At 35.0% G+C, this 18,405-nt stretch overlaps 2 protein-coding genes across 2 annotated transcripts; one reads left to right on the forward strand and one right to left on the reverse strand.

Annotated features, from left to right (window-relative positions):
* Positions 1-1,272: 1,272 nt before the first annotated feature.
* On the forward strand, positions 1,273-3,862 carry LOC120160101 (formin-like protein 4). The gene is made up of 2 exons (XM_039170544.1): positions 1,273-2,209; positions 2,288-3,862. Exons 1-2 carry the CDS (start codon positions 1,308-1,310, stop codon positions 3,582-3,584), a joined length of 2,199 nt encoding a protein of 732 aa, XP_039026475.1. The 5' UTR covers positions 1,273-1,307; the 3' UTR covers positions 3,585-3,862.
* Positions 3,863-7,478: 3,616 nt separating this feature from the next.
* LOC120160095 lies at positions 7,479-8,772 on the reverse strand. Its single transcript, XM_039170539.1, has 4 exons — positions 8,592-8,772; positions 8,048-8,465; positions 7,781-7,877; positions 7,479-7,622 (listed from the first exon to the last, which is right to left on the reverse strand). The coding sequence occupies exons 1-4, from the start codon at positions 8,770-8,772 to the stop codon at positions 7,479-7,481; spliced, it is 840 nt and encodes a 279-aa protein (XP_039026470.1).
* Between the last annotated feature and the right edge of the window lie 9,633 nt (positions 8,773-18,405).

The following is an 18,405-nucleotide window of genomic DNA, read 5'->3' on the forward strand; positions in this document are numbered from 1 at the left end:
TAGAGGATCATGCGGTTCAAACTTAGTAAAAAAATGAAGTTAAAACAAATGATGAATTGAAGATATGAGGAAACCATATTAAGTTGAGGGACTAAATTAAAAAAACCTCAAAAATTTTAATTGGAGATACATATGTATTCTACTATGATTTAGATGCATGTGGTTCAAATTTGGTCAAAAATAAACTTAAAATGGAGTTGAAGAAATAAAAACAACAAGAACCAAATCGCAAAATAACCAAATTACTTGGCTAAAGACTAGAACGATACCGTTTTAATTTTTTATTTTTCAGCTACTTGAACTTTTTTAGTTCAAACTCAACTCAAACTCAAAATTTGATTTTCTTGAAATACAAAAATATTTTTTTCAAGTTACATCAAGTTTTGAACAATCTTAAATCTACTTTAATTTTTATAGATTTTTTTGCGATTGTAATTTTGTTGTATTTGCTTCCTATTTATTTAATAAAGCTAATTGATTCTTTAGTTAAAATAGGGTAAATTACACAAATGGTCCCCCAATTATAGAATATTGTTTTATTGAGTCTCCAACTATTAAAAGTTATAAAATGATCTCTAACTATAGGAAATTTCTTTGTTGAGTCCCTTGACAATTAAAAGTTAAAAAATGGTCACTCGACTATTCATTATGTTCCAAATTCGTCCTTTTTCGTTAAAATATTAACGGTCGTCTAAGTTGAACGTTAACATGCTAACTGAGATATGATAGTCGTTTGATATCATGAAATCAGATTTTATCATATCTCAGTCAACATGTTAACATCCAGCTCAGACTGTCATTAGTTTTTTTTAACAAAAATGACGAGTTTGAAACATAATGAATAGTCGAGTGACCATTTTGTAACTTTTAATAGTCAAGAGACTCAACAAAGTAACTCCCTATAGTCGGGTGACCATTTGTAACTTTTAATAGTCATATGACTCAACAAAGCAATATCCTATAGTCAAGGGACCATTTGTGTACTTTACCCTTAAAATATAATGTTTACATTAATTGGATATTTTAATACTTTTTATTATATTTATATTTTGACAACTAATAAAAAATACAAATAAATGCAAATTTGAGAAAGAGTGGCAATGTAGCATTAAAAGGAAGACAATCTAGAGAGAAAACAAATCGACCAGCAAGCAACTACCTTCATTGAAACTGTCAGCAAAAGACTACCAATTTGCAGGACTGGAATTACTCACATCACATTGCAAAAAAAATAAAAATAAATAAATAAAACAGATCACTTTTCTTCTACTTTAGCATCTTGATCCATAGTTTTCCCTCAGGTTATCATGGTTCAGCCATGGCGTTTTCCATGTACTCTAGTATTCTTCTTGTTTTCCTCCTCTTATGTTATGGCATTATCTGAACCTTCATCGCCTCCCATGGAAATGCCGCACGCTCATGTATCTGTATCTTCGAAAGAGAAAGTTGTGAAAGCCATTGTTGCAACTGTTGCAACTACTCTTGTTATTGCTTTGATTGTCTTCTTCTTCTTCTTCTTTTTCAGAAAGATTGGAAGATGGAGATTGTGGCGGAGAGGAAAGTATGAATCAAGCTTTCGTCGAGAAGCCGTGGTGATCCCCGATGAGTTCATCAAGTATGGTGAAAAAGTGAAAGGATTGGTAGTTGAAGAAAACGGCAGAGATGGCCTTGGTATGAAGAAACTTGATGATCTACGACTGAAGAATGAGTTCCCGAAGGTGATGTTCAATCCTAGCTATGAAGAAGATGAAGGAGAGAAGAGGATAGATACTGCGATTGGGAGATCAAAAAAATCAAAATCTCGAGAGGATTTTGAGTTCCTCAATCAGCCACCATCTGATGTGATTTTTCCTCCAGTTTCAACAACACGACCACCGGAACCATCGGCGGCAATGGTTTCAATGAAGCAAACAACAGCGAACCCTCCTCCTCCTCCTCCCCCTCCATCAATAACACAACCTACACCACTAAACGAGGCCAGAACAAATTCTGCAGCGCCACCCCCACCTCCAGCAGCAGGCATCTCTTTTCCAGTACTAAAACCCCCAACAACGTCAAGAGGTACAGCAAACAACAGGGATTGGCCAAGCACGTCGCCTGAAAACTGGAGAGGGGTTGGCTTGAAGTTGAGACCTCTGCACTGGGATAAGGTTATAGCTGATTCTGACCATTCCATGGTTTGGGATCAGATCAAAGATGGATCTCTAAGGTAATCATGTCGTGTCTTTAAAACACATACATGCTTTGTGTTTCTTTGCCTTCTTACTGGTTGTTATTCTATCTTCAGATTTGATGATGAACTAATAGAAACTTTGTTCGGATACACTACTGCCAATCGCAAATCGCCCGATAGTAATAACCTATCGTCAACTTCAAGTTGTTCCGGTAACACCACGACGGCTCAGACATTCATTCTTGATCCCCGCAAGTCACAGAACAGTGCAATAGTGTTGAGATCTCTCGGGATATCTAAGACGGAAATCATCGGTGCACTCAGCGAAGGCCAGGGACTCAGTGCTGAGGTCCTCGAGAAACTAACCAAGATTGCTCCGACCCGAGAGGAAGAAGCTAAAATCATCCATTTCAATGGCAACCCTATGAGACTTCCAGACGCGGAATCATTCTTTCATGGTGTCCTGAAAGCTGTTCCTTCAGCGTTTATACGTATCAAAGTGATGCTTTTCAGATCAAATTATGATTCGGAGTTGTTGAACCTCAAGGAATCCCTGCAAACACTTGAGTCGGCCTGCAAGGAGCTAAGAAACCGGGGACTCTTCTTGAAACTCCTGGAGGCTATCCTGAAAGCCGGTAACAGAATGAATGCCGGAACAGCAAGAGGAAATGCACTGGGTTTCAACCTTAGTGCCCTTCAAAAACTCTCTGATGTCAAAAGCACCGACAGAAAGACGACGCTTCTTCACTTCGTCGTCGAACAAGTTGCTCGGTCCGAGGGTCGGCGACATACTATCAACAGGACTTTCTACACTAATGGTGATGTGAATTCAGTTAACCTGATGCCAGAAGAGAAAGACCGAGAATATTTGATGCTTGGTTTACCAGCATTAGCAACCTTAGGGTCTGAATTTTCCAATGTAAAGACAGCAGCTACCATAGAATACGAGAGTTTCATCAATCTGTGCTCCAACCTGACAAGCCGTGTTGCAGAAAGCAAACAACTTCTAGCACAATGCGGCAACAGTGAGGGAACTGGTTTTGTAATGGAACTTAAAGGGTTCTTAGAGGAATGTGAAGATGAGCTGAAGGTAGTTCGAGAGGAACAAACAAGGGTCATGGAACTCGTGAAGAAGACAACAGATTATTACCAAGCGGGAGCATCCAAAGCCAGAGGAGCCAGTCCGCTTCAACTCTTCGTTATTGTTAAAGATTTTCTGGACATGGTTGATCGAGTTCGTGCAGACATTACAAGAAAACTGCAGCTTACGAATGGAACACACAGTGCAGGATCATCACCACCACCAACACCCCCTAGGAGGAATCCCCTTAAATTAATCAATTTCCGTACACAATTCATGCCCTCGGAGATGTCTACTACTACTTCTAGTGAATCAGATGATGGTTTCTAATGAGAGTTTGCTTCTATTTTCTGAATTTGATTAATGAAACAAAAGTGAAATTAAAAGTCAAAGTGTGGAAATAGGGTACGAGTTGCAGGTGCTAAATTTGAACACGAACCTATTGAAATAGGCTAAGACCAAGTTCATTGTAAGGCAAGCTTTGGTCATTTGCAAAGGAGAATTGCAAGTTTATCAACTTGTATAATCTTCGTTCCATTCCGCCGAATTAGGGAAGTTCAAAACTCCCAACAAATACAAGATCAATTAGAGATTCAGCCAACTTATTTTCAAATCCAGTTCATATATTCCAAATTCAAGCATTTAGTTACTGAAGCATCACATTTTCAAGGACAGAATATTTTGTTTTTTGAATAATCTGATGTGATTATAAGGGAGAACGATATTTTCTTTTAACTACTAAGATCACTCAACGAGTTTAAGAATGGAATTAAAATAGAAATATGGGAATAAGTTATTTAACCTTAAAACTAACAATATTTTAAAGAGTTAATTTCATCATATATCCTCAAAGTATGACTCTCATTTTAAATTAGTCCCTAAACTTTTAAATGTTCCAATTTTATCCCCAAAATATGACTCTAATTCAAAATTAGTCCTTAAACTTCTGAACATTCCAATTACATCCCAAACTATACTAATCACATCCCAAAAACATTAGAACAAGTTATATTATTATATGTTTGAAAAAAATTTAAGTTAAACTATGGTTGAAATTAATTATATATTTTGATGAATTTATGGATGAAAGTGGAATATTCAAAAGTTCGAGGACCAATTTAGAAAGAGGGTCATAGTTTAGGGATAAAATTATAATTTTCAAAAGTTTAAGGACTAGTTTAGAATGAGAATTATAGTTTGGGAATGAAATTATAATATTTAAAAGTTTAAGGATCAATTTTAAATGAAGATTATAATTAGAGGACATATAATATAATTAACTCTAATTTTAAAATATAATTAAATCCTAAAAATTGGGGGATATTTGATGTAACTAATTTTAAAAATGACAAGTTCTTAAAAAGATGCAATTAAAATAAGAGTAAATTACAAATTTTGTAATTGAACTTTACTCTATATTCTATTTCACTCATTGTACTTTAAATCTTTTCAATTTTTTTGTTGAACTTATACATTGGGTTTTTTTGGTCACTTGGTCGTTTTCTCACTAACGCCGTTATAAATGGACTGTTATATAGATGCAAAATGACTTTTTCTTGGTGAAAATTTTATTGTTTTAACGTCGTTAACTATTTATTAGCAGAGTGACCAGAAAAACTCAATATATTAAATTCAGTGAGGAAATTGAAAAATTTTAAAATTTAGTGAGTAAAATAAGAGAGGAAGTAAAGTTCAATGATGAAATTTGCCCTTAATAAATTTTACAAAATGATGACAATGAATTTGACCTTGGAAACAATCGGACAATCTTTATATTAACACAAGAAATGATCACTTAGCCAATACCTTCAGCGACTCAACCACATTCTTTACTACAACACCCCCTTTCAAGACATTGAACTACATTGATGATTTAAATCAATGAATGAACGCAAGCATCGGTTCATTAAGACACCCATCATAATCTCTCGACAGGCAGCTGTGATTATTTAATGGTAGTTGAATATTGTTGTTTTCATTCAATTGCTTTAATTCAATGCCAGAAACTATATCAATGCCTTGTCAAAACCTACACCTCTTTTTTATTTATTTTTCTCCCACCGGTTGCCTATCAGTTACCGTCATCACTAGCAGCAGTGGACTAGATTGCTGCTATGAACAGTGGTGACTTGATTATAAACAATCCGGCTGGGGTCTCCTACTTGTTTTTCCTTTTTTGTTTTGCTTTTAGTTTACAGGATTTTGCCCTGATTAATCTAAACTTATCCGAATCACACATCTAGCTTTAGTAGATGAGAGTCTTCTACTTCTTGTTTAATGTCTAATTTGCTTGGGAATTAACACTTATGCTACAAATGGCCTTTGTCCATTCTCAATCTGATTTTAAAATAGGTACATCACGTAAAATAATTACCTAAATTAATATAATTCATTAAAATCTATATCTATAATTCTCATTAAAAGCAACACATGGGATTAATCTTAGGCTCCAATTAGTAATTTTGAGATTTCATATTGAGACAACAAAGCAATGTCTTTTATACTTTTGTTTGGATTTCCATATATATATATATATATATTAGGTTTTCATTAGAATTTTTTTTGCCCTCTCAGTTTGAAGATTTCGTCTTGACTAATCCGGATCGATCCGCGTCGCACACCAGGCTTTAGTGGGTAAGTCTCCTAACAGGGATTTTCTGCATATACAATGACTCGAACTCGAGACCTTGCTTTACCGATATCAAATTACTTACCACTTGAACCAATTCATGTATCTCGAATTAACGAATGTTTGAGTAGAGAGTAGAGGTATGCGTCTCGAAGCTACCATTTTTAATTTTTCTTTTCCTTAGTATATTTTGTATGTTATGTGTATAAGGTTGACATTGTCCTTTTCTTTCTGTTTTCTTAATTTATGTGTTCAGCTTTTGACTCTGATGGATCTAGGCTAAGTTTCAAGTGTGTTAATCTTGCTAACGAATTCGATTTTTATTTCTTTTAATTTTGCATGTTATCTAATTATAAATCCTTTTTTTTGGATAAATTTATTTCCATTATCCAAGTAAGCAGAAAGAACTACCGCAGAATTACAAAGTACGAGGGTTAACCCAGAAAAGTTAGGCAACCCCGTTCTAAGTCTGATATTTACATGATCTAAGCAGTCTATACTCTTCTTCCTAGCTTTAATATTAACTATATTCTTTATAATATCAACAATTTCATCAGGGTGCGTTTGGTTCATGGAATGTAAGATTACCAGTGGGAATAAAAGATTACCAGGGAATATGATTACTGGGAATGTTGTATTTTGTGTTTTGTTGGTTTAGCATGAATGTAAGATTACCGTGTTTGGTTAAAGGAATAAAAGATTATTGAAATGTATATTTGACCAAATTGTCCTTATTATATATTTGTATAATATTACAAATTGTAAAATATTTATATATTTTCTTTAAAAAAATTAAATTCATAATATTTATATAATTGTTTTACAAAATTAAAAATATAAAAAAGGTTTAATGAAAGGGTAAAAAAAATTTTAATCCCTGAACTTCATATAAAATTTTAACTATAGATTTTTTTTTGTAAATCCAAAATAATTTAAGGATAAATTTGTAATTTAACCTTCGTAGAATTTTTATTATTCAATGACAGAAGGATATTTTTGAAAAAAAAAAATTAAGGGCATTTTAGTCCAAAACGCCGGTAATGTTATAATACCTAAGGGAAGGGAGGTAATGACATTCCCGGTAATATACCCCAAACAATCTACTATTGGTAATAAAACATTACCGGGAATGAGATTCCTGACCAACCAAACATGGGAATGTGGGATTCCCATCCCATGGGAATCCCACAATCCTTGAACCAAACACCCCCTCAGTAGTTGTGAGTTTTCCCCGTAAACTATAAAAAATTCCTCTCCTCCCAAACACTATATGTTAGCACTCCAAGCAATTTTCAAAATAAAAACCAGCAAAGACTTCCCCTTCAAATAATCACAAGCCCCCGTAACAGTCATCCTCAAACCACACAAGCACAGAATCCTACCCCAAAGTAAAAAGAAATAGTTGATCCATCGATTCTAATGCAGAAGCACATTTCATACAGTGCGGGTCGGCCACAATATTCATCCTCAACAGCCCATCTCTCTTACTAAACTTGTCAAGAATAGCCATCCATGCAATAATAAAAAGCTTAGGAATATGCATCAAAAATCAAATTAGTTTTTTCCAATGGACACGAGGAGTCTTTCCCCTAATCTCACCCCAAATCCAAAGTAGCCTTCACCTGCTGGAGGCTCGAAACAGAAGTAAAGATACGAGCAGCCTCTACCCTTAGTTTGAATAGCTTCCTTAAGCTCCAGCTGGCGTTTATCTTACAGTCAGCAAGCCAGAAATCAGTTCCCTTAAGAACATATGAATGCACCCAAGCCACTCAAAGGAAGCCTTCACCTGCAAGCAAGTTCCTTATGAGCTGCATAAACCAATCTTTGTTCCAACAATGAATTCTTTAAAGCTCAATGCACCTTCAGATTTCAAAGAACACACTTGTTGCCAGCCAACCTTAGCACCAACAACACTTGAATCTTGACCCTTCCAAAAGAACCTCATACATTGTTGGCTAATCATCTTTTTCACTGACATGGGAAGAATGAGCTCCCTACACCCAAAATTTGCAATGCTCATCAACACATACTTTATGAGCTGAAGCCTCCCTACATAGCTTAACAGCCTACTAAACCATTGCCCTAGTTTAGCCATAATTTTCTCCAACAAGGGCTAACAGCCTTCTCAATAAGTTTGTGGGTCATAAGGGGAACACCCAAGTACCTGATAGGAAGCCGACCAAGCTTAAAACCATTAATATTTTTAATAGCTTCCAGTTGACATGCAGGGACCCCAGAAGAAAATAGTTCACTTTTAGTCGCATTTAACTTTAAACCCGACATCAAATAGAACTCTTCCAAAATACATTGAACCCAAACGTCCGAGTCCAAGAAGCCCTTGCAAAAGATCAACAAATTGTCCGTAAAACACAAATGTGTGAGCCCCATCTTCTTGCAATTAGAGTGGAAGTGGAATAACCCCTTAGCTGCAGCCATGTCCAAGACCTTAGAGAGCACATTCATAATGAGAACAAATAGGTAAGGGGAAAGAGGATCCCCTTGCTTAATGCCTGTAGTACCCTTAAAGTACCCAACAAGACTGTCATTAAGTGACATGGAGAACCGAGGAGAGGTTAAACAAGCTTTAACCCAACCCCAAAAAACCCTTGACAGTCAGCTTCTAGAACGTAGAATGAAATCACAACCTAACAAGTCAAATGACTTTTGAAAATCAATTTTAAGAGCAACCCTAAAGGAAAGAGTCTTACTGGCATAACCCTTAACCACCTCCTGAGCCAGCAGAGTATTGTCCATAATGCAACGACCCTTCACAAAGGCAGTCTGGTTTAGAGATTCCATACTAGGAAAGAAAGCAGCTAATCTATCAACCAATATCCTTGTAACAGTTTTATAGACCACTAAGCAACAAGAGATGGGATAGAAATCCATAGCTATGCTCGAATTAATTGACTTGGGCATCGAAGGAACAATAGTTGAATTGAAGGTAGGATGCATTAGGGAAGTGTCAAAGAAATGTTTTACCGCAAAAATGAAGTCATCCTCAACAACAGACCCATCAAAAAATTACAGCCCTAATATGTTTGATGAAAAAAATTGCAAACTTCAAAAGACATAGCTTCAAAAGAATCCAATTTAGTCCCCTACTCATCTTGTAGAGCCATGATAGTGTTCTTCTTAGGCCTGCCCACAAAAGCTGAATGAAAGAATTTAGTAGACTGATCCCCCTCTTGCAGCCACCTGACTTTCGCTTTCTTCCTATAAAACATAGTCTCTGCCTTCTCAAGCTCGCAGAGCTCATCAAATAAGGCCTTCTCTTGAATAACATCACCTAAAACACTTCCAAACAGATTCAAAAGTTGTTGCTTCTCCAACCGCTCCTTATTTAACTTCACCCGAGAATAGATATCCTCAAAGTGAGAGTTATTCAAAGCCTTTAGACACCCTTTTAATCTTTTCAATTTAAGAAATAAAAAGTGCATAGGGTTACAACTCAAAACATGTTCCTTCCAAGAACTTTCAACAGTACTAAGGAAATCAGGCCGAGCAACCTAGAAATTGAAAATTTTAAAAGGTTTTGTCCTATGAACCAGGCTCTCTTTACTAAACCATACAATAGCTTGGCAATGATCCTAAGTGCCTGGTGCTTGAAACTCAACATAAGAATCATGAAAGGCTGCAGGCCAAGATGAATTTACAAGAACCCTGTCAAGATTATTGGCCAAGAACCTAACAACTTATTTATTTGACCAAGTAAACAAGGGACCAAAGTGAGGATGATCCACCAAAGATAAGTCAGCCAAGCAATCATGGAAATCTCTCATATCCGTTGAAGATCAAAATCCCACAGTATCAAAATTAGAAGATTCATCTGAGTGAAGAATAATATTGAAGTCACCACCAATAATCCAAGGTGATGAACCAACAATACCCACCAAGTCATGCAGCTGCTTCCATAAAAGCCTACGAGTAACCCCATCATTATTGCCATAAACTGCAGTGATGAAAAACTTCAAACCATTAAAGGAACCTTGAAAAAAGATTGACTGATCAGCCACCTTACAAACTGAAATATCATGTAATTTTTCCAAAGAAACCAAACTCTAGCATTATCAGAAAAATTATAATTCGAACAACACTCCCAATCAGAAAATTGAGAATCAAGAATGCCTGCTTATTGTTAGCTTTAACTCTAGTTTCCATTAAACAAGCAACATCAATTTGTAACTCAGTGAACCTCTAAACTACCTTCCTCTGCTTGAGAGGATTATTCAACCCCCTAATGTTCCAAAAGTACACTATCATAAAGAACGAGGCAAAGAGGTAGTACTAATCGAAAGAGTAACTCCCACGCCAACTTTCTTGACTTTCTCCAAAGTCTCTTTTTTCTTAGCCTTCAAATCATTCACAATTAAGTAAAACTTGCGGCAGCAGCCCTAGGTCTCCTAAGAGGAATCTTCTGAATAAAAGCCTTAGGATTAACTTGATCCAACACTGTAAACTTACTCATAGAACCAACCAGCTGTGCTTTATCGGCATCCCTTTTTTTACCCTTTCTCTTTTTTTGAAGAAGAAGATTTAGCAACTGGTAAAGGTGGAAAATCCACCTCAGCAACCACCTCATCCCCTCCAAAACACTATAACATCAGGGCTTTATCAGAATCCACACCCAAATCAGTTTCCTTATCAAGAATACTTGCAACATCTGCCAAAGCTACCTCTGCAATGAACTCACCAACAGACTCAACAGCCTCCTTATCAATAGAACCCTCACATTCAAGCACTTTCCCCCTCATATCAGCACCTGAAAACTGGGGAGCTTGACCACTACTCGAAGGATCAGTCTACTTTGGCTACCAAACTTGCATCTCCTTGCCATTACGACGTGCACAAATTTTATCAGAGTGGGAGAAGGTATTACACCTAAGGTACCTAGCAGTGAATCAAGGTACTTCCACTCCTCAACAACAAATTGACGCGAGGCAGTGATGTTATCCATGTAAAGAGGGATCCCCAATGCACTAGCAATGTAGCTCAGGCCTTTCTGAGTGAACAGCTCTAAAGGAACACAAGTCAACTTCACCCAAACATGGATATGATCCAGCTAAAAATCCAATTTCTTCAAACCTGGCTCTCACTTCCTCATAATCATCAGGAAATTCTGCACATGCCAAGGCGCATTCTCTAGAACTCAGTTCCTTCCTAGCTGTATTATTTGGAAAATAAAACATGAACAAATTATCCCCTGTAAGCTTCACTTCAACTTCTCCCATATTCCCCCAAAGTACATTCACGATTTGTTGAAGCAAACCAAAATTAGGAGACCTTCCAAGAAACTGAGCAACCAACGAATACCTCCAAACACTGATGCGCTCATTCAGTACCTCGGTCGTAGGTTGGACAGTAACAGAACCATCTTGAATAATATGAGGAACAATTTATAGGGCATGATCCTGGTGAACATTAAAGAGCTTCTTACAATCCATCCCAAGCAAAAAGAAACAAAGAATACCAAAGAATTGAAGAAAGATAACACCAAAAATAACAATCAAAATCAAAATCGAAGAAGAAATTTGGCAAATGGTGAAGGAAATTCCAACAAAAATAGACCAGTTATCTTACGCTAAGAGCGTTTCCTTGACGTACGCCGTCCCCTCTATATTCAACGATTCACTTTCCTTTTTCGTAAATATCCCCCCCCCCTATTTCTTAGCTGTGAAATCTTTGTGATTTGTTAGTTTTATTTTTCATGTATTAATGATAAATCCCTTGATTGTCTATATTTCAAAATTGATGCATTGATATTGTATAATCAAAAAGCACATACGTATCCAAGTCTAAACTTTAATCAAACAAACCGTAAGTTCTGAAAAGGTGAATTCGCTTCAATTACTTAATTTAGCCTAAATACTCAAATGAGAACTTCAAATAATGACTTTTGAGGTACTCAAGTTAAAAATATTGGTCTCAAAGAGGGTTTAGGAAGGGTTTATAGGCTTTTGAGCATATGTATCTCTTTAAATCCATCCCTTAACCTTTCTTTGATCATTTGGAGTGATTTTGTTTCAATTCATTTGTTTGGTAAGCAAAATTTCAAGAAAACCCTTTCAAATCTAGAAATAAGGCCAAGCTTGGAGACCTTTGGGCAAGGAGCTTCCTTCAGGTGATTTTTGTGTAAAGTAATTATTGAGTCAATCGATCGAATCAAATAGTTCAGAGGGGGTCAATTAAAAATTAAAATTTTTATAGAAGCTTGTAGGGAAATAAAAATATGAACACAATAATTTATAGTGGTTCAACTTACTCAGTGAAATTCACATTCACTACCTTAGCTATCAACACTAAGTATTTACAAATTCACTATTTATAGCAACTTTTGTGGATAAGGTGTAACCTTATAAACCCCCTCAAGAATTATATACCGGATTCTGGAGAAACTATATCAAAGAGAAAAATTACAATTAGTAAACTTAGAAAAACCTCACAAAAAATACGTTTGCACAAATAAGACATTTGGAGAGATAAATAAAAATGGGTACACAAGTTTCCTTTGAAAACGAAAGGAATATGAATACAAATTGGCTTCTTTTTGGCTCAAATTGAATTCTCTAGATTTCTTTATGATCTTTTATCATATTATATGGCAGAGGATATTGCTTTTATACCCTTCAATCAATTCTAGTCATTTGAGTAGTTGTGGAGTTAATGTAATCGTTGAGATGAAATTTTCCACAACAAATATTGCCCAAACACTTAGAGTATCGGTACTGTAGGGTTGAATATCGACAGAGTAGTCACAGACATTTTCAGGGCTCTGAGCGAAACTAAAAACTAAATCCTTATAGAATGAAAGTATATTCTATTATTTTGGAAAATTAATTTAATATTATATTAATAAATTGTAGAAAATGATTAAATTTTTATAGCATTGTTTTCATTATTTTGTTAAAAGAACACATTAAATACAACTAAGAGAATAAATAAAAAAATGAATTTGGGTATGATTCAGATATTGATTTTGACCAATAAATGGGAAAATAAAGAATAATTTATTATTTTGTCGTTAGATTGAGATTAAAGAAGACTAAAAGTTAAATAATATTTGATAAATTGAAGAATGCAATTTGAAAAAAAAAGATGAAAAATATGATTAGATTTAATTTGAAATTTAAATGAATTAATGAAAATGATTAAGAAAGGGATAGGAAATTGAGAATTTTATGGAATTGGAAAAATTAGGAGTTTGATTATAAAGGTAAAAAGTGGGACTGTAAAAATTAAGGGTCTCAATTATAAAGGTAAAAAGTGGGATTGAAAAAGCTAGGGGCCTCGATTATAAAGGTAAAAGGTGGGATTGAAAATCCTTTGAGACCATTGACAATAATCGAAAATCTATCAGTCATAGTTTTGATATCATCATTCGGTCTAATCTTAAATTTTTGCAATTATGATTGAGAAGACTAATTTTAGTTTCTCTTACCTCATTGGTTTCTTCATGATTAACTTCAAGCTTATCCTAAATATCCTTTGAATTGGAACAAGATGCTCCTTCATATTCATTAGGGCCAAGTGCACAAAATAAAATGTGCATGGATTTAGCGTTAAGTTGAAACATCTTCTTTTCTTTTTCACTATGGTCTTTCATTTCTCTAGATGGATTAGAAGGCTCTTTCATCATATGATGCTCTATGCTCCCAAATCACTTGCTTGAACAAATAGCTTCATCATATTCTTCAAATAGGCATAAATGGCTCAATTGAAGTTTGAAGTCTTACTGATAGGTTGAAAATCACTAATTATATTGAATTAAATAGCCAAGAGAGGGTGAATGGACAATTAAAATTTTGGTGGAAGCTTGGGGGAAATAAAAATATGAATACATGAATTTATAGTGGTTAAAGTACTTCGTCAATAAAGTATACATCTAACTATCCACACTAAGGATTTTTCACAAATTCACTATTTGTATCAACATTTGAGGATAAGTTGTAACATTACAAACTCCCTTAAGAATTATACCCTAAATCCTTGAGACTATAATACCCCAAAATTTTGGTTAGTGATCAAAATTAAAAAAATGAAACTTTGTTGTTGAAAGTGCAAAGAAAGAAAAAGTTGAAGCACTATAGTATACATCTAACTATCCACACTAAGGATTTTTTACAAATTCACTATTTGTATCAACTTTTGAGGATAAGGTGTAACTCTCAAGAATTGTACCCAAAATTCTTGAGACTATAATACCCAAACTTTTGGTTAGTGACCAAAATGAAAAAATGAAACTTTGGTGTCAAAAAAGCAAACATAGAAAAATTTGAAGCACTAAAGTGGTAATTTTTCTAGAATTTACTTTTATCCCATAATTGAAGAGTTTACCTATGATAAGTGCGTTGAGTGAAACTACGAGATTCATCCGGGTTTTATGTTGGACATAATTAATTATTTTGTGTTTCGATAAAGTTTCAGATAATTGGATTCAATAAAAATTCATGAGATTTTAGCCATTAGAGTTAAGGATGAAAATGTCATTTCTTATGTTTAATAATGTTAGGATTTAATATGAATCATTGGATTTAACTTAATTTCAATGTTAAACCTTAGATATTGATTCAAAAATGATAAGATTGATATTAAAGATTCTAACAAAGGCAAAATTATATACCATTAACTTCATGATTTAATTTTAGCCTTTGAATGAAGAAATTGTTAGGTGGCATAATTAGGAACATTGGATCTCAAGTATAAAATGGTCACAATGATATGAGCATTCGTCAATGAGGAGTTCAATCTCCTCTTTTATTCCACTGCATTTTCTACCAGCAAATTACCTTTCGAGTTTGGTCTTTGACTAGCGACTAATCGACGTACCACACTGTTATGCCTTGGTTCTTTGGAGGTGGCTTTCATTGAACCCGAGAGATAAGTAGTCGAAACTTAGAATTGTTCCAATAGAGTCTAAGGACCTCTTTATACAACTTCTTTGATTCCCTACCAGGTGTCCTAAACGGGAATTTCTTCTTTCTAGGACTGAATTTTACACCTCCCTTCTCATATATATAATAAGCTATTCCGCTCCTAATAATGAGGGAGAGATTTGACTACACATAAAGCCGCAAAGGTAAAGTAAAAAGAGACCCCCAACTCTAGGTATGATATCGATGGTCTCAAGCTTGTATCTATAGCATGCTACCTTCCACCCTTTATTATAGACCGAGGGATGCCTTCTAAAAAAATTAAAATTATTATATATTTTAAATTTTTTTTACATGTATTTTCTATTGAAAATCTATTTTTTTTCTTAGAATTTTATATGTTGGTCGTTCCTTAAAGTTTAAAAATTTACCATCCTAACATAAAATTTTATATGTTGGCCGTTCCTTAAAGTTTAAAAATTTACCATCCTAACATAAAATTTTATATGTTGGCCGTTTCTTAAAGTTTAAAAATTTACCATCCTAACATAAAATCTGCATATGTCCCTGCCTTGATCGATGTTTAAATACGTTGATGATAAGGTAGACAAGGCGAAAATCAATGCTTTGACATTAGGTAATCAATTCTTTATTTTATTCTTGAATGGAAAATGACATTCATACCCGCCAATGAAAGGTGGGATTCTATCTCCATCAGACTGCCTATCAAGATTACCATACTCACTAATAGACTTGATTGCTTCCTATCCAATTCTTTCTTGTTATTTTTCTACATTTGCTTCCTCCGCGCTCAATGAACAATCAGATGCATGTAATTCTTTTGTTAGCCTGATGCACCAACAGAGCTTCTAGATTGAAGATTCTAAACATAGGGGTCGATGTCTCGAAGAATGTTCAGCTGGTTCCAAAGAAGTACCAATTCTCAATCGAGGGGATCCAACCATTTTTCCGGGAAAGCTTTACACTCCCCGACCAACAAGTGGGAAACATTATTGCATGCACGACCAACATGGGAGAAACATAAGGAGATGAAGAGATCTTTCATCCCATGGATATTCCTCACAATAGAATGAAGAGGTGAACGATCATCAGCGCTGCTACTTACCTTGTTGATAACGGTGAATGCATCGCCTTAGATGATCACCTTGAGAAATCCCAATTCGTGAGCTAAGGTAACTACTTGTTCACATGCATGGGCTTCAACCATTTCAGGATTTGGAATAAAGCGTTGTGGGATGGCACTCGCATCCATTAGAAGACCATTCTCATTACGGAAAATGATTCCAGAAACAAATGTTTTTTGTCTAACTAAGAAGCTGGCATCAAAATTGATCTTGATAATATCTCGAATTGGGGGAACCCATCTGGCTTTTCTAATCGTGCGATTTGGAGAAGGGCTGCTACAAAAAGAGGTAAGTTCAATAACATACAGGCTTGTAAACGAACCTTTTGTGAACCGTTATGCGGGAAGTTCGTTTTTGTTCATTTAATTAAATGAACGAACATGAACATAGGGCTTGTTTGTTCATTTACCGTTCGGTAATATATTCGTTTATGTTCGTACATTTATGTTCGTTTATGTTTATTCATTTATGTTCATTATGTATGTTCGTTTATGTGCGTTCATTTATGTTTAGCTCAATCCCTCTAGACCCATTTTAAATATTAAAACCCAATAAATTTTAATCTGATACCCATAAATATTTTAAAATTTAATTAATTTTAAATACGAATAAAAAAAACTCAAAATAATTAAATAAAATATAATCCTAAAATTGTTAAGAAAGAAAAAATCTATTTTCATTTATGTTCGTTTATATTCATTTATTGTGTTCGTTTACGTTTGTTCGTTTGTGTTCGTTAACGTTCGTTTATTGTGTTCATTTATGTTCGTTTATATCCGTTCGTTTATGTTTATTCATTTGTGTTTGTTTATCATTTAAATGAACGAACACGAACAAGCTACATTCTTTAACGAATGAACATGAACAAGAATTTTTTTGTTCGTTTATGTTCTTGTTCGTTCATTTGTTCGGTTAAAGTTAAACGAATGAACATGAACATACCCCTGTTCGTGTTCGTTCGGTTCGTTTACATGCCTAATAACATATGAATTAATAATACATTTTAAATCCATAGAAGGCTGATGAAGATTATTGTGAATTTTGTTGTTGCGGTAATTCTAGATTTTCCAAATCAAAACCACCGCCACCAAAAATTTCTCCTTCGTAAGCTGATCGAAAAGATTGGATAACCAAATTATCCAGTTCTGTTATTGGAGAAGGGGCATGAAAGGATATGGTCCACAGTCTCCGACCCCTCATTACAAAGAGTGCATCTCGTGAACCTATCAATACTTATCAACAAACAATGCGAGATAACCATCTACTCCAGAAGCTTTGAGTGGAGCCATGCTCTTTATAGCGGCATGAATTTCCTCATAAGTAACATCTGTCTTAAGTTTATTGTTCATATCAAGAGATACGGAAGGCTATACCAAATTCAAGATGTTAGAGTCATCCCTGGGTTTGGAGGAAGTAAAAATATTCTTAAAAATGAATCAGCCGTGCTATTCAATTCGGAATCCCCAATAACACACCGATCATCAGAATCATTTAAACCTACAATAGTTTTCTTTTTTCTTTTATAAGATGCCCATTTGTGAAAAATGAAGTATTACGATCACCATTTTGTAGCTAGTTAATACGTGCTCGTTGTTCCCAAAACAACTCTCCTTTTTCAGCCTCCATATTCAAGGCTAACTTGACATCCAATAGTTCTGCTAATTTGTCATCAGCTGCTAGATCAATTAATCTTACTTTCAAAGAATCAAAATATTGCTTTAATTTCTAACGTGATAATTTCTCATGAAGTTTGCATTATTCAGAGAGCCAAAAATCTTCAATTAATTTACCACAATGCTCTTCAAGTGTCCAATTTGCATCAAATCTGAATATGGGGCTTTTAACAAGAGGGGAATTGGGTTTTCCCAGCATGTTTAGTAACACTGAAGCATGATCCGAGAACACGTGAGTGAGATGTTCTACTAAAAATTTAGGAAAAGAATCCCACCAATATTGATTGGCCACTCCCCTATCAAGTCGAATCTACATGTTATTGCTAGAAATTCGACCTATTTCCCCAGTGTACCATTGACTAGAGTAGCCCAAGTCTGATAGGTTGCTATCACGGAGAGCTGAGCGAAAAGCTTTCATTTTCCTTTCAGAACGAACAAGACCAACTAGCCTGCTTAGTAAGGCATGCCGATTTTTAATTGGAATTATCCATCGAATCCACAACATTAGAAGCTCCGGATAAATGGGCTTGAATTATTGAGCAACTAATACCTTTAGTGGGAATAATTGAGCTTTCCTCTCCAACAACTGTCATATCAATATCATTAATAGTTAAGGGAATAATGAGCAAATGAACATCATTAATATCTTTTGGATGAAATAAAGGAATTTATGACCAGCCTCCCTAAAACCACGCTCCGTTGACTTCTGAGTGGGATTAATTCCTGCCATGACAATAGCAAGTGGTAAAGAAGGAAATTGACTTGTTCCCACCATTACACCCTTCGATGGATCCATTGATTGAGAACCAAGAGAAGTTTCCTCTTTCAACCAAC

The sequence above is a fragment of the Hibiscus syriacus genome, unplaced genomic scaffold (assembly GCF_006381635.1).
Source record: "Hibiscus syriacus cultivar Baekdansim isolate YM2019G1 unplaced genomic scaffold, ASM638163v2 tig00111390_pilon, whole genome shotgun sequence".
Taxonomy (NCBI): domain Eukaryota; kingdom Viridiplantae; phylum Streptophyta; class Magnoliopsida; order Malvales; family Malvaceae; genus Hibiscus; species Hibiscus syriacus.

Excerpts from the sequence above, each read along its gene's own strand:
- LOC120160101 (XM_039170544.1), top strand. The coding sequence starts at position 1,308 with ATGGTTCAGCCATGGCGTTTTCCATGTACTCTAGTATTCTTCTTGTTT. Across the intron at positions 2,210-2,287 it reads ATCAAAGATGGATCTCTAAG|ATTTGATGATGAACTAATAG; the intron begins GTAATCATGTCG and ends TTCTATCTTCAG.
- LOC120160095 (XM_039170539.1), bottom strand. The coding sequence starts at position 8,772 with ATGGATTTCTATCCCATCTCTTGTTGCTTAGTGGTCTATAAAACTGTT. Across the intron at positions 8,466-8,591 it reads GGTGGTTAAGGGTTATGCCA|CTTGTTTAACCTCTCCTCGG; the intron begins GTAAGACTCTTT and ends GTTGGGTTAAAG. Across the intron at positions 7,623-7,780 it reads CAAGTGTTGTTGGTGCTAAG|GGAACTGATTTCTGGCTTGC; the intron begins GTTGGCTGGCAA and ends TATGTTCTTAAG.